Source organism: Dermacentor silvarum, chromosome 7, assembly GCF_013339745.2.
Source record: "Dermacentor silvarum isolate Dsil-2018 chromosome 7, BIME_Dsil_1.4, whole genome shotgun sequence".
Lineage (NCBI taxonomy): Eukaryota > Metazoa > Arthropoda > Arachnida > Ixodida > Ixodidae > Dermacentor > Dermacentor silvarum.
In genome coordinates, this window is record NC_051160.1 from 164,051,949 (window position 1) to 164,065,732 (window position 13,784).

General features: G+C 47.6%; 1 protein-coding gene across 1 annotated transcript in view; it reads right to left on the minus strand.

Annotated features, from left to right (window-relative positions):
• Positions 1–11,079: 11,079 nt before the first annotated feature.
• Positions 11,080–13,784, minus strand: part of LOC119459319 (nuclear exosome regulator NRDE2) — a 107,587-nt gene continuing 104,882 nt past the window's right edge. Inside the window, exon 8 of the mRNA XM_037721127.2 lies at positions 11,080–11,576. Coding sequence (XP_037577055.2) covers positions 11,286–11,576 — 291 coding nt within the window. The 3' untranslated portion in view covers positions 11,080–11,285. The remainder of the gene's footprint in view (positions 11,577–13,784) is intronic.

Consider the following 13,784-nt stretch of genomic DNA (forward strand, 5'->3'; position numbering starts at 1 on the left):
AATGAAAGAGTCATGAATTCAGTTGAAGTTAAACTGAAAAGTATCTCCAGTAGTGAAGAAGTGGTACAGGAAGCACTGGAGGTAGACATAATTTCAAAAGAAAGATTACCGTTCCTGCCTATTTCACTGCAAAAGAAGTATGAAGAGGACGGATTCAAGCTGGCTGACGTTTCATGTAAAGGCACATCATGCATAGAAATTGGAATACTTATTGGATCAGACCAGTATTGGCAAGTAATGACAGGTGGGATCCGAAGACTAGAAGAGAGGTTGACAGCAGCAGAAACCATATTCGGCTGGACAGTACAAGGTGAAGCTAGGATATCAGCAACAATAATGGACAAGTCAACCGTAATGGTACTTAACGTCAACGTGGATAACTGCGACATACAGACAGAACTCAGCCATTTCTGGGATATTGAAAATCTAGGCATAAAGTGCCCTGAGAAAGAAACCGGGAGAGAAGAGGCAGTGATTCAGCACTTCAAGAGGCACTTAAAATTTGAAGGGAAGCGATATTCTGTCAGACTTCCATGGAAAGATAACGTGGAACTTGTGAAAACAAGAGCGTAGCTATGAACAGATTACGACAACTCACTCGACGGTTACAGAAGGACGAAAGCATACTCCGGCGCTACGACAGTGCTATCAGAGATTATTTAAATAGTGGAGTAGCAGAAGTGGTCGACGAAAAAAGTAGACTGATGACACACTGCTACTACATGCCGCATCAGGCAGTGATAAGGGAAGATCGACAAACCACAAAGATAAGAATTGTATTTGATGCATCTTCATCGTCGACAAAAGGGTTTTCTTTAAACGATAACCTCGAAACAGGACCGAATCTCAATTGTGATCTGGTGCATATGCTGATGAACTTCCGACACCATCACATAGCAATGACAGCTGATATAGAGAAAGCATTTCTGCAGATTTCAATACACGAAGAAGATAGAGACGCATTGCGTTTTCTTTGGTGGGACAGAATTCAAAGCGGTAGCGACGCAAAAGTCGTGATATGGAGAATGTCAAGAGTTACGTTTGGGACAGCTCCGAGTACTTTCTTACTTGCAGCAACTGTACGAAACCACCTAAGCAAGTTGGAAGATAGCTTTCCGGAAACGATTAAGCAGTTGAAGAACAACATTTACGTCGACGACGTGATACTGGGAGCCAACTCATCCGAAGAAGCCGAAAAACTTTATAAAGAGTCAAAAGACATTTTTCAAGAGGCGTCAATGACACTCAGAAAGTTCAAAACTAATGAGCCTGGATTACAGCGAACTATAAACATACAAGAGGAAAACACAGGCATGGAAACCTCAACCCAGATAAAGGTACTTGGCATCAGATGGAATTACGAGGAAGATAGATTGTACCTCCCATCTTTTGACACAAAGGACATCGATACGAGCGGTCCAATTACTAAGAGGCAAATGCTACAGCTAACAGCAAGAATATACGATCCTCTAGGCGTCTTCACTCCATTCACAGTGACAGCTAAGCGACAAATACAAAACATGTGGAGGAAGGGGACATCTTGGGACGACCCACTACCAGAAGATGAAACGGCGTCGTGGAGGAACTGGATTCAAGAGCTACGATTAATACATGACTTCAGCATACCTAGATGGTTTGATATTAACCAAGGCAGCCAGCCTCTTCACACGGATCTTCATTTGTTTTCTGATGCAAGCCCGTACGCTTACGGAACAACAGCCTACTTGATAAATACCTACGAAAACCAAAAACAGTCTGAGCTACTCATAGCAAAAGGACGAATAGCTCCAATGAAAGAAATGTCTTTGCCAAGACTCGAGCTAATGGCTGCGACGTTATCTGCACGCCTCTCTGAATATATCAGAAGAGGATTTGTAAGAAAACTCAACGAAACGAGATATTGGACAGACTCGACCATTGTTCTCAGTTGGTTACGCGGAAAGAAAAAACGAGACAATTTTGTCGAAAACAGAGTGAAGGAGATAAAGGAAAAAACGAAACTGTCAGAATGGAATTACGTTGCAAGTGAAGAAAACCCAGCTGATTTGATGACTAGAGGTGTAAGCGCAGAGCGTCTGATAAACTCAGAGCTATGGTGGCATGGTCCAAAATGGTCAGTTCTGAAAAAGAAAAATACAGAACAAACAGAAGCAGAAGACGACACTGAGCATGGTGAAAGTTATGCGATCAACACATGCACCTCAAATACGGCAGTGATTGACGCGGAGAAGTATGGCACATACATACGCTTACTCAGAGTCACAGCTTGGGTTCTCAGGTATATCCGGAATATACGAAAAAAGAGACCGATCATCGGAGATCTGAGTTTTGAGGAACTGAAGAATGCTGAGACGACAATAATCAAGCTAGAACAACAACAGATACGAGAAAACATAGTACAGAGCAAGAGCATTCCTACGAAGACAACAAGGATGTTTCTTCATGGTACGGAAGTCTTTGAAGACGATCAAGGTCTGATAAGACACAAAGGTCGGCTACTTCAAAGTGGATTATCATACAACGAAAGACATCCTATTGTGCTGCCAAAGTGGACGGCTGGTACAAAGCTGCTGGTACGCCATATCCATCAACTCACTCTGCACGGAGGAATAAGCGTCACATTATCACAGCTTCGAACTAAGTACTGGATAATACAAGGAAGACAGCTCGTGAAGAAGATAATTCATGGATGTCTAAAGTGCCAACGATTTGACGCTAGACCACTACACCAAGAAACAGCACCACTTCCTGCTGACAGAGTCAACGAGCGACAACCATTTGAAGTGATCGGAGTGGATTTCGCGGGTCCGTTACTTGTAAAGGACGCGATGAAAGGTACTACAACACAGCATGTTGCAATATTTGTATGTGCTACCACACGAGCGGTACATCTCGAAGTTGTGGACAACACGACAACAGAAGCATTCTTACATGCATTCCGAAGATTTACTGCGAGACGAGGGCTATGTTGCATCATTTATAGTGACAACGCAAGGACGTTCAAGAAGGCCAACAGAGACATCAATCGTATGATAAAGGAACTACAGAAAGAAGTCTCCAAAAGAGCAAGCCAAGGGGATCAAATCAAATGGAAGTACATCGCAGAACAAGCGCCTTGGTGGGGAGGCTTTTATGAAAGATGGTACGAAGCATGAAATCAACAATGAGGAAGTTATTGGGAAAAGACTGTTATCAAGAGAAGAGATGCAAACACTAACAACTGAAGTTGAAGCTGCCCTTAATAACAGACCGTTGACCTATTGTCACGATCGACGACACGCCACACGTTCGTCCCGAACTTATCCTTTATTATCCACTCCAACCCAACGCACCACACCACTCACGTTCCCCCATTCACCTCTCTCTGTCCCCCCCCGCACACACTCACTCTCGCCGCTGTCTTCCCCACACTCGCGCCACCTCTAATCCGCTCCGTCAACTACTGTTGATCCCGCGCTTGGCCTCCGAGAACCGTGGCTCCTCATCGCGTGTCTTGGGCTCGCTTGCCCCGGCCCTTGTGCGTCACAACTCTCCCCCCCCTCGAATTGTGAAGCCGTGCTGGTAGGGAGAAGCAATGGCTCATGGTAGAGCATCAACTGATCCGCGTGGGCAGTAGTCCGATAACGTCCTGTAGTAGGATCGCTCAAAACAAAGTCATTGTCGCCTAATCGTTTGAGTACACAATAAGGTCCACTTCGCCGCGGTGCCAATTTTGCCGAAACGCCCTTGGCCGCATCACTCAAGGTGTGAGAATCCAGGAGCACAAGGTCACCCTCTTTGATGGTCGTTGGCTGCCGATGACGGTCGTAACAGGATTTTTGCACCTTCCAAGCAACTTCCTGATGTGTCCGAGCATATTGGAGGGCCTCTCCAAGGCACCGCTGAAGTTCTGTAGCAAGTGCATGGTGTGCTGCTTTCGGAGGCTCCGTGTCTCCTTATCACTTGCAGGTTCCCATGGGGTGCGCAACTCGCGGCCGGTAACACAACAATGCTGGAGTATATCCGGTGACAACGCTCTCGGCAGTACGCATGGCAAGGCTGATCTCAGGTATATGCCGGTCCCAGTCTTTGTGGTTGGAGCAGTATGCCCGTAGACATTGCTTAATTGTGCCATTGTGACGCTCTACCATTTGGCCGGCCGGCCGGTAAGGCACCGTGTGGCGATCTTTGATGCCCCAGTGTTTCAAGAGGTTGCGCCATAGTGTGCTAACAAAGGGCTTGCCATTGTCGCTGGTGATGGCCACAGGTGTGCCATGGCGGCAGAAGACTTGCACCATGCACTCCAGTATTTTTGCACTTGTTGCTGCTCGTAGAGGGAAAAGCTCTGGGAACTTGGTAAATTTATCAATAACTACCAGCAAGTATTTGTGGCCCCGAGGTGTAGATGGCAAGGGCCCGATAATGTCGACACTGAGTTCTTCCATGGGTGATGTTGCCCACTGACTGCTCATGAGGCCCTCTGGTTTCTTGCGCCGAGCTTTTGTGCGCTGACAGACAGTACAGCATTGTACATACTTTGATATGTCAGCCCGCATGCCCAGCCAGACGAATCGTGCTGCAACACGCCTCAGAGTTTTGAAAAAACCAGCATGGCCCGCAGTGGGATGGTCATGGGCCATCTTCAACGCCAGCTGACGCAAGTGTTTAGGTAGCCACGCTACCTTCTTGTTGCCTCTTTGCTGAACCAGTAGTCCGTTGGCTGCAGTTCCGTTGTTTTCTGCCAGATCGCGAAAAAGGCGATGATCAGGGTCTGAGCTTGGAAGCTGAGGCCCTTGGACCACTGCCTTCAGCTTTAAGAGGCGGTCATCACGAGCCTGTTCTTGTACAAGCTGTAGTGTGTCACTCAATAGCGAAGAGTCATTCTCCGAGGCAACAGCTACTTCATCAAATGTAATTTTGCCTTCAGGTTCTGGGGCAGCAATGGGGAACAGAGTCTCATGCAGGTTGTCATTTGGGCTGTCTTCACACTGGAGAGGGGCTCTACTCAAGGCATCAGCGGGTATGTTTGCCAGCCCTCGTCTGTGCTTGATTCGACAGTTGAAGCCCTGCAGCCGAAGAACCCAACGCTTGACCCTGGGTGAAGCTTGGTCAGTATTAAACATCCATGCCAGAGAGGAGTGATCACAGTGTATCTCAACTCTGTAAATTCAAGATATGCCCTGAACTTGTCCACTGCCCAGACTACTGCCAGGCATTCCCACTCCTGGACAGTATAATGTCTCTCCGCTGCTGTAAGGACTCTGCTAATGAAGGATACAGGCCGCAGTCCCTCAGGGCCAGCCTGCAGTAGCACAGCTGCAATCCCAATGCCACTTGCATCTGTCTCTACCACAAAGGGTCGATTTAGATCTGGGAGGCTTGTAACAGCATCCTGAGCTAAGGCCTGCTTGAGTGCAGTGAAAGCCTGTTCTTGGCACTCCTGCCACTGCCATGGCTCGTTCTTCTTCAAAAGGCTGGTCAGTGGATGTGCCGTCAGTGAGAAGTGGAGGATGAAGCTTCTATAGTAGCCGGCTAGTCCCAGGAAGGCCTGCAACTGCTTAACTGTGCTGGGTCTTGGGTAATACAGCACCGCACGCACCTTCTCCTCGTCTGGTCTGCACTGCCCAGGGGAGATGATGTGGTCTAAAAACTTAAGAGATTGGCAGCAGACCTGTATTTATCTGGATTAATTGTAAGGCCAGCAGCCTCAATGCGTTGCAGCACTTCCCTTACATGCTCAACATGGTTTTCCAGTGTCTCCGAGTAGACAAGAACGTCGTCTAAAAACGCCATAGCGAAGTGGTGATTGATTCCCTGCAGCACCCGGTCCATCAGGGTTTGAAAAGGTTGCTGGGCCGCCTGCCACCCCAAAGGGCATCCTTGTAAACTCAAAAGTACCTTGATGGCAAATGAAGGCCGTTTTGGCTATGTCAGCTTCGCTAACAGGAATTTGAAAAAAACCCTTGAGAGAGATCAAAGCTTGAAAACCACATTGCTCGGCCCAATTGCGCTAGCAGCCAGTCTGTTCGAGGCATTGGGTAGGCAGGTACTCGGGTGCGTGCATTTAATGGCCGGTAATCTACAGCGAGCCGGTAGCCTCCAGATTTCTTTGCAACGAGCACTGGGGCGCTAGTTCAAGGGCTGGTGCTCCGTCTTATAAGGCCCTGTTCGAGGAGGTCATCCACACAGCCCTCGATGATCTTTTGTTTCTTCACGTTCACTGGACGTAGCTTGCATCTCACGGGCGCACTATCCCTTGTGTCAATGCGGTGCTGAGCCAGGGTGGTACATCCTGGAATTGTAGAAACATATATGGCTAAAGTCATACAGAACTTCACTCATGCTTGGCTGTAGCTCCTTAGTGGTAGTCAGGTGCATGTTCTCTATGTCCGGAACCACCAGCACTTCCTCAAAGAGGTTGTGCAAGTGGTATGACTCTGCATCTTCTATTGCCAGTGCTGCTGCTGGGTCCCTTTCGCGCTTAGCAAATGGCACCATGCACTGTGGATCGGTTCCAATAGTCCATCCACCCAGCGATACATGTAGAGAGATGCCTGTTGCTGTCAAAAAATCTCTGCCCAGCACAATGTCCCGACACAAGTCTGGCACACACAGGAAGTGTTGACTGCGGCTGCTTGTGGCCCACTGTATTTTGCACTTGAGGGAAGTCATTGATTGAGACCAACCTGTTGCCAGGCGGAGTGCTTGTTCCTGTGTCTTGGGTTTGGCGCCTGCCTCGACCGCTACCTTTGCCGTCGGTGCTCCAAGCAAGCTCACACTCGAGCCTATGTCCAGTAGGGCTTGGAACGTCGTCCTCCCAATCCGCACTTCCAGGAGAGGCTCCTTGTTGCCGGCCAAGGCCGCTGCTTGCAGCGCAGTCTCGTAGGTGCTTGCCGGTGTAGCACCTACCGTCTCCTGTTTCCCGCACACTGAGAGCGGATATGCCCGATCCCGTTGCATTGGTAGCAGCGGGGCGGGACGCCACGTCGACCTGTAGGGCACTCGCGAGCTATGTGGCCGACGCCTCCACAGCGATGGCAGGTAAATCCTCCGGGGTCAAGCGGTTGGTACCGTTGCGGCTGTGACGGCGCTGAGAAATGTGGCGTCCTTGTGGTGAATGCAGGCAACCCGCGCAATTGGTCTCGGTGGTAGGAGGGCTGCATCGCCGCGGGGTGCAACGGCCAGGGGGATGCCGCTGGCGGATACTGGAACGGCGCGGCAGCCGCTGTGATCAACCCTCCGGGTTGTGTTCCCGACAGGTCGGCCACATTTATAGTCGACTGGAAGGCCAAGTCCCTCGCGACTTGGTCAGTCGGTGGTGGTGGTGGCTTGTACTGCAGGCGCCTCCAGAAACGCTCCATGAGGCCGTCAGCGGCCTTCGCCAACTCCGCGAGACTGGAGAACTGCCTTCCTTCCACCAAATCCTGGAGCTGCGGGTGCATCTGCCGCAGCACGCGGTCAACTTTTTCTGACTCGGGAACTTCGCCGCCAATCCGGTCGTAGTAGGCCGCGATTGTATAAATAAATTCTTTTAAATTTTCTTGCGGATGTTGCGTCCGCAGCTCCAGCTCTTGCTTCAAGCGGCGCTTCGCGTCAATGGAGGAGAACTCCGCAATAAATGCGGCAGTGAACTCCTCCCACGACGCAAACGCGCTCACGAATCGCCACCACAACTTCGCACTTCCTTCCAGCGCAGCGGGCACAATGTAGGTAAGCCTTTTGTCGGCGGCGACACCGCTGACCAAACAAAAGGTCTCCAGCCGGTCTAAAAATTCCTCGGGGGACTGCGGGTCATTGAATCCCTTATACTTTTGAGGCTGACCTCCCGTGGAGCGCGGAGCGCATTCGCTCGCCTGTTGAACCGCCGCCGCCGTGGTCGTGGTTCTCGGAGGTAAGGCCTCGGCCGCCATGAGTCTTTGTCGCACTGCTGCCGCAACTTGCTCACGTTCCATGGCCGATCCGTTCGTCTGTCCCAGCATATGCTGTACTAATTCTTCGGGAACATTCACTGCCTCCATGTCCACGTCGATCCCGGATGAGCCCCCACTTGTCACGATCGACGACACGCCACACGTTCGTCCCGAACTTATCCTTTATTATCCACTCCAACCCAACGCACCGCACCACTCACGTTCCCCCATTCACCACACTGTCCCCCACACACACTCACTCTCGCCGCTGTCTTCCCCGCACTCGCGCCACCTCTAATCTGCTCCGTCAACTACTGTTGATCCCGCACTTGGCCTCCGAGAACCGTGGCTCCTCATCGCGCGTCTTGGGCTCGCTTGCCCCGGCCCTTGTGCGTCACAAGTGATTATGTAAGCGGCACGAAATACGTGAGGGTGCTTCGAGAGGTAACAGAGTGGCCTGGTGCGTAACAATATTTACAAAATATTGAACTTTTAGAAACAATGCATAATGGCTACTGAAATTTTAAGCGCCATACCAGATCTTGTTTCATTTCTCCGACATGACACACGGGTTCAATGTCTCGAATTTACGGCAAACATGGCAGCAGTGAACAGCACGTTGTCACAGGTCGCCTCGATGTCATGCGACATTAAAGAGAGGCTTTCTTAGCGGTGTCCGGCAGGTTTTGATGATGCATTGGTCAAACTGTGGAAATCGGTTCGCTGTCGTCCCACTGTAGGTGACAGTATCAGCCTAGTGGGGGAGTGGACATGAAAGTTTCACATGTTTCGCTTCATATTGCCGATGTAGAGATATTGTCGACACGGTATGAAACTGTACCTTTGGTTGGCCACTCTCAAATTCAACAAAATGAATTTTATTTTTGTCATTGAAATTACCGTACTAGCTCGATCGTAACGCGACCGCAATTGTAATGCGAGAGGTGACTTTTCATTCCGTCCATCTAGAACACATAAAACCGCGAAAGTAACGCGAGGGGTGACTTTTTGTTGCGTCCCAGCAAAAAAAAAAAAAAAAAAAGAAGGAGAAAACCGCTAAATAACGCGAGACCACCGGATGCATGAAAAAGTCGCAGTTTCGCCCGAAAGGCAAAGCATCAATGGCGATAGAAAATTAGTACAGAGCTATACAGAGTAAGGACAGTAGTTTTATCGGCTGTATAAACTTGGACACATTCGCCTACTAACTGAATTAACAAGCCTGGTGTCAGCACGCACAAGCAAACATGAATAGATCCCACTCAATGACAGCGAACAACCGCTGTCAAAATGCTAGCGTGGGCAAGCACGCCAGCAGCAGCGAGCGAAGGTTCGTGTAGTCCATCGCTTGAACGGAAACTGAGCGGCGAAAGCACAGTGCGTACAAAGGTAAGAGCCGTGTGGAGATCGCTTTCCAGATAAGGTGCGCGCGACAGACCGCAGCCGCACAAAGTACAAGTGGTACAGTAGAAGCCGTAGTAGTGGCAGAGTAGAAGCTGCGCCCCCTCTCTCCCGCGCTGTCTTCCGGCTTTCCTCCTTTCGCGTGGGAGATTGAGTCGCCAGTTTCCCTTGTGCCCGGTCGCAAGATACTCATTTGGTGCCGCAGCTAAACGTCGCCTCCGCTCCCTCATTCCCATCCCCCTAGGCCTTTCGCACGATGGAATACTTTGCGTTTGCTCTCCGCTGTGCGTTCACTCAACATGAAAGCGCACGTCCCTCGCACGCTTTCACTCGCACATTTCACTCGTTGATTAGAACTGGGTGCATCATTGCATTTTTTAGACAACTTGAATTTCGGTATTCGATTGTAACGCGAGGGTCGACTTCAGGTAGCAAAAATCAGGAATAAAAAGTCGCGTTACAATCGAGTAAATACGGTAAGTTTTTACCGACTGCCTAACAATCTGGAAATGTTCACGGCCCCTTCTGTGGAAGGAAATCCTGTCGGTAACCTACTTGCATAAAACGAAGGAAAGTGCTGATTTTATCAATTTTGTTATATCGAGGCTTAACTGCTTATGAAATGGGTAAGACAGAAGTGCCTATATTGACACGGTATGAATGGAATGAGTAAGAGCTACTGTTTATTAAAAGAAATGCCACCTTGCCCAGTTAAAAACAAGGCTTTGCGAGGTACAACAGGAAAGTCTGATCTTCTACCAGGAGAAGGGAATGAAGCGTGCAGAGCCAACAGTTCCTGGAGGTGGAATGCCGCATGTGCGTTGAACATGCTTGGCAGCATGCACAGGAAGCTAGACACGAGGAGTGAATAACGCAATTTACTGCTGCATTGCACACAACACACACCTGCCACGTTGAGGTGACTGTAATCACTCACTCTCTTAAGTAGCCTTCGTCTATGGCATGCAATGTTCTGATAGCGCTGGCATGGTCTCACTGAGTACGTCCTCCTCTCTGTTGCTTCAATGCGCTGATGTCGCGACAGCAGGAAGCACACCAGCATGATTATGGTCGTCATCACGCCTGATGTGACTCGTGTTAAGAACAAAGGCCCAAAAACGTACAAAGCCTATCTGTCAGCAGACAAAGGAAAAAGCGCACAGAATCTTCGATCCGCACGTACAGCTTGAGAGTTATGCTGTCGCCTGAATGCCGCAGCAACTAACCACCAGTCTGTGTGGCTGCACTGCTGTACCTGCGTTCTGTTCCCTACAGCGTGCCAGCAATAAAACACAGGTGCGCCAAAGTTTTCCTCAAGTGTGGCTGTGTCTTTAGGCTGCTGTTTACTTCTAGGCTTCCATCCTCCAACCACGACTCGACACGCAAACACTCCTAGAATGACAAGCAGTGGTCAAGCAGAACATGTCTTACAAGGGGACTCTCATGCCTTTCAACTCCCTTGAACTTTTCGTAGTTTACGAATTTGGGTTCATTTTATGACCCAAATTATTTTACAAAAAAATAAAGGTTTCGCTCAACGGACTCTGAGCCTTCCGTTGGAAGTCTTCGGATCACAAACGGGTGCAAATGGGGTACTTTAAGCAAGTTTCTAGAGACAAGTTCCTGAAGCAGGCATAGTTGACAACACTAAAGTCACTGAAAACGTTACTGCGATATAAAAGCAATGTGTTGCTTGTCAGTATTCGCTGTTCAAATTTTGTTGCTGCTCGTATGTCTAAGGGTGAATTATTGTCAATAATGAGCATATGTATCCTTCAAAACATGCATGCTCAGGGTAAGCCTCAGAAAAAAATATGTGGTATTCCTCTCCCCTCAGTATTATGCTTGCAGGATTTTTGCAAATTTTAAATTTCACAGGTTGGCAGCTATGAACTTGTCATTGTCAGCCTCTTGAGACGGCATGTCTCGGACCTGATTCCCGTTGTCGAAACGTTCGCTCCAGAGACTGCTGTTGATTAACCGCTAATGATCATTTCAAGTGTCCACTTTCCTGCGAAATTTGTGTCGATACGCACCCACAATGTTCTCCTCCACCTCGAGGGGCTCCCTCCGTGTGGCCCTGCGCCCCTCGAGCATGTCGCGGAAGCAAGCCAGAGCCCGCATGTAGCCTCTGGTGGCTGCCGCCACCTCGAAACCCGACAGCGTGGTCTCGGACTGAAGAAAGCGGGCGTGCTCCAGCCAGAGCCGAGAGTTTCCCGGGTGTACTCGGAGCAGCTCCTCCCAGGCTTTCACTGCACGAGCCTCCTCTCCGCATTCCAACAGCACCTGCACAACAGACAAATGCAATTTCAATTTTGACCACTCAATTGTTGCACTGTCCTGGGGTGGGACTGCCCAAAGTCATTTTGGAGCAATTTTTGGGGCAAGCAAAAGTGCATTTTGGAGCAGATATAATGTCATTTTGAAGCAGTTTCCAGCAGGCCAATCTGTATTTTAGTGTAATAATGGAACAAGGAATATAGCAGCGCACTTCAAAACCATGACGAAACACAGAATAAACCAACACAAGCGCTGAACTGCAACTGTCTTCAGCAACGTCTTAAGCTCAATTTTGAAGCAGATTACTCTAATACTGAAACCTTCTAGTGCATGCAAATTTTGGTAATAGTGCCTGAAGATTTTTAATTAATGGTAGCAATTACAAGAAACATGCATCCTGCAATAATGAGTCCGAAATTTCAAAAAGTAGCACAAGACATTTTTATAAATACATTTTTCTTTAATGTCTCGCTAGTGTGGGTGAAGTGCCTGGAAATGCACTTCACCAACAGACCGTACGGAGAAGCCAGACTTATGAACTATTGCGGTTTATTGAAAGCCATTTCTACATAACAGACCAGGGTGATTCCAAAGCACCCGATGCATAACTTTCTTGCGCGTTATCTGTTTTTCCACCTCTCGAAGCTTCGACAATGTAAGCTCCAGGCTGGAGTTGCCTTTTGTTAGAAGAGCGTTGCCACTTTGAACTTTGAATGGATTCGGAGAACGAATCCATTCGCTGTTCGCAGCCACTGCCGAAGCCAAAGCCGTTCTGGCGCAGCATGGTGCAATTTCGGTCAATTTTCTGTGTTTGGCACAGTTTGGCACTGGAATTCGCGTTCGTATCAAAATGGCGCAATTGGCGCAGGAGTCCCATCCGTGAATGTCATCACATAATGACTCCGAGCTCCTAAATCAAAACGAAACGCTTAAGGAGAAATGCTACTCGGAAAAACATTTCTTTAAATATCTGTGACAGCTCAATGAAACGTTCACTATATACAGAGTTTGAGCTCTTCTTTTCAAATCTGGTTTTAGGTTTTTGATAGCTCATTTCGTTAATTTTTTGCACACCATGCATTTGTAAAAAAAATGCATTTTTGTGCAAGCTTAGGTGATAACGGTGAGCACAGGAAAACACCAAAATATAGCTCATATTGCTCCCAATGAATTGTAGAATTCAATAAAGCAAAAAATTATAGTGTAACGTTTGTAATTTAGTGTAGTAAAAAATTCCAATGCTGAGTTTCAGTTTTATCATTATCAACGAAGAAACTTTTGAAATTACCTGACGCATATGTTTGTGGAAAGAGCTGAAAGTTGTTTCTTTGAATTGAGGACATGTTAAAGCATAAGCATGCCAAATTTCATTATGATCGGACTACATAAAGTGCATAAATTTTAGTGCACAAACTCTGAAAATGCTACAAAATGAAGAACGAGAAAAACACATTTGAAAGTTTAAAAAAAAGAAGTTGCGACACTAGACTTCGGCGGGAAAACAATTTTTTGCTTTTCGTATTTTCAGCAAGAATGCGTTGCATGGGTTTTGGAAGAAGAGAGTTTGGTCTACATCCCCGCGTAAATTAAACAGCAGGCAATGCTGCGGAGTGAAATAAAGCATGTGCGAAATTTCGGTAAATTTGCACTTTCACAAGCCACCACGAGTGCTTTTTTGCATTTTTCACTAATTTGTAGTTGATTCTCAGCTTTGATTTTTTAATACATAAAAGAGGAGGCTTGGAGGAATACAAAACACAATGAAATGCAAATTCGACTTTTTTTAGGAAAAATCGCAGTTTTTCAACCCACATTTCCCCCTTAAAGGGACACAAAATAGAAACACTAAATCAGAGGCTGTGAACTAGTCAAGCTGTTTTGAAAAACAGCTTTTTGTCACAGTCCTTCTTTCTGTATCTTGACGGAATGAAAATAAACTTGATTTGATTGAGTTCAGACAAGTAAACTATTCCTTCAAAACTCTTTGTTTGTTAATCTTGCGATAATAAAGTAATTACAAAAAAGAAAAAAAATGAAAGTCATACTCTAATCTTTAAAGTTTAGCGCCGAAACCCAGTGCCGGTACGTCAGTGCGACGTTACGAATTTCAAAGTATTTCCTCATATTTGAGCCATTGCGGCACACCACAAGTTTGATACATTGAGTCTTCCGGCTCCCTTTAAAATACACTGTAGTCCATATTTACCACTAAAA